A 2,500-nucleotide genomic window follows, 5' to 3' on the forward strand; every position below is an offset into this window, starting at 1 on the left:
GGCTCCCTCCTCTCCTTTTCATCATGTTTTGATTTGCATTTTTAAGTGGCTAGTACAGTGAGTGTTTATTATCCTCGATACAAGCTTTTGATGGTAATCTTAACTTGCAGGCTGGTGACTGTCCTCTTTAAGGGCTGTTGTCTTGAAGGAAGTTTCCTCTCTTCAATTAATATTTTGTGTTGTGAAGTCTAATGAATATGGTTGGTGTAAGACAAGATTAATTGAAATTATCTAATGTATGATTTGTATTACCTCTATGTTTTACGTTATGTAATGGTTATTATATATATATATATATATTTGTATAATGGAACATTCTTTTATTTATTTTATAATCATTGTGGGGTTTTACAAAGTTGAAAATTTATAGAGTGAATTGATTTTTGTCAAGGCTTTCAAAAAAAGGCAGAAAAAACTAGCCTGCATTTTCATTAATTATTGTATGATACCCAAAGTCATTTGTCTTCACTTGCTCAATTTGCCTTCTGATCCTAGTTTTGTTGTTAGTAAAAGAGAGAGAGAGAAAAAAAAAAAGGAATGTAAAAAAAACAGAAAATTGAAAGCTTGCATCCTTGACAATGAGCCTCACTCCTTTCTTAAGAACCCTCCGTCGTGACTCCCTTTCAGGCGGACCAGGAGGCCAGCCAGTCGTTTCTTTAGACGTAGGAAGGGAGAAACATCGTAAGTTATGCCAAGCCGTCTCATTCTCTTCCTGCTGTCCTTCAAGCCTGCTCCTCTTGTCACCCTTTGTTTTTCTTAATCCTATTATTATTATTATTATTTTATTTTATTTGCTTTTATTCAGTTACTTCATTTTGTTCTTTTTTTATTAGTGGGAACTTAGAACCTCATGTCTGTATTGTTAGGGGCATCGGATCAACAGTTTATAGATTAGAATTCAGGAATAATACAGTATTTTCTTTTCAGTTTTATCATCAGATTGACCTTTTTTTGTCTTATTTGATGGTTTTATGACTTTCTTTTCCTTTCAAACAATGATCAGCAAAGTCTAGGGAGAAATGAAGACTAAAGATTTAAGAAGATTAAGATCAGAGATAGGAGTGAAAAAACAAAAAAAAATACACAAACACACAACTCTGTACAACTTTATAGAAATCTTGAATGAACATAGAAGTGCATGCTTGCTTTAGTTTGTGTTTGTTTCTCCTGTATCACTTCCCATGTCTCACTGCTTCACCCTATTTCTCCTATCCCTCTATTTCTCTCTCTCTCTCTCTTTTGCTCTGCCTCTCTATCTTTGCTCTCTTTCTCTTGTTCTGTTGCTATAATTAGTTGATCCTCCTGGAGTGTATCAGCAAGCAATGACAGAAATATTTGAGTTATAGAAATGGAGAGAACTAGACTTAGAAAGTAAAGATGGGGCATAACTCTGCTGATCGAGGTCAGACAACAGTTTATGATAAAAAGTCAGTTTCAGGAAATTCATAATACTAGTCACTTTATTTTTATTCTAATCTCTTGAGTATGAGGTCTTCAAAAACAGAACTATTGAATACGCATTGAAGCCCGAAGAAGGCACTGGTTCATCATATCTAGAAATTTTTTACAGAAATCTTTCTGGACCAACGATTACTCCAAGCTAATGCTTGAGCTAAAAAGCACTAGGCAGCCCATGGCTGATTTGGCATCTACCACACTGACAAGTTTGGACCAAGTGAGACCATGGCTTATTGCCTTGATGCTAACACAGGCTTGATTCATCCGATTGAACAAGTTAAAACCATTAATTTCAGTATTTCATAGAAATGGTCTTAAAATTAGTGACTAAATGTAATTCTAGGTTCATTCAAAAGCTGGCATGCAATTTATATTGTAACCATAATTTTTTGTTGTTTTGGTTCTGCATTAATTTTAAGACTGATGTAGATGTTGAAGTGATTTGACAAGTACGGGCCAAACTTATTTCTAGTTCAGTTCAATAGCTGGTATTCATTTTGATTTACGTTCATTAATTTAAGTAGCCAGTGATTTTGATGTTAAAGATTATAAGACTCGGTAAAGTCCAACCTTCTTGAAGTTAGATAGACTAATCATTCACTACATTCTGAGTTTTGCATTAGTGTTTTTTTTTTAACCCATTCATGCTGGGGCTATTCCGGCTCTAAATGGTCAGAATGCCAGGGTATTTGAATGCATAAGCCTAACGCCTCGGGATTCTCGGGCGCACTAGCCGCGAGCGAGCGTTGAATGTCCGCTTATCTGGCGCACTGGCCTTGACCAAACATCTTGTCGCCGGTGTCTGACCCAAAAACCACTGAACGTTATAGCAGGTCAACTGGTGCGAATGGGTTAACAGTTCTTCACTGATTATAGTTATGAAACAAGTAAAGCTTTTTCCTTTTTCCTCTATAATTACATATGATTTTCCAGATGAATATATTTATCAGTATCTTCATTACATTACAATTTTTTCCCTATTTGTTGTCTGACCCCAGTAATCGGCACAGAGATAGAGCACTGTCCGGCAAAAGCCAGAGTT

General features: G+C 35.7%; 1 protein-coding gene across 2 annotated transcripts in view; it reads left to right on the forward strand.

Annotated features, from left to right (window-relative positions):
- The window catches only part of LOC122264736 (proteasome activator complex subunit 4), a 41,202-nt gene that overhangs the window by 16,118 nt on the left and 22,584 nt on the right, over window positions 1-2,500 (forward strand). Inside the window, exon 4 of one of the 2 annotated variants that reach the window (XM_043033779.2) lies at window positions 628-681. The exons of the other annotated variant lie outside the window; for it this stretch is intronic. Coding sequence (XP_042889713.2) covers window positions 628-681 — 54 coding nt within the window. The remainder of the gene's footprint in view (window positions 1-627; window positions 682-2,500) is intronic. 2 annotated transcript variants of the gene reach the window in all.

The sequence above is a fragment of the Penaeus japonicus genome, unplaced genomic scaffold, assembly GCF_977035675.1.
Source record: "Penaeus japonicus unplaced genomic scaffold, GWHDUDI00000001_assembly GWHDUDI00000033, whole genome shotgun sequence".
Classification (NCBI taxonomy): domain Eukaryota; kingdom Metazoa; phylum Arthropoda; class Malacostraca; order Decapoda; family Penaeidae; genus Penaeus; species Penaeus japonicus.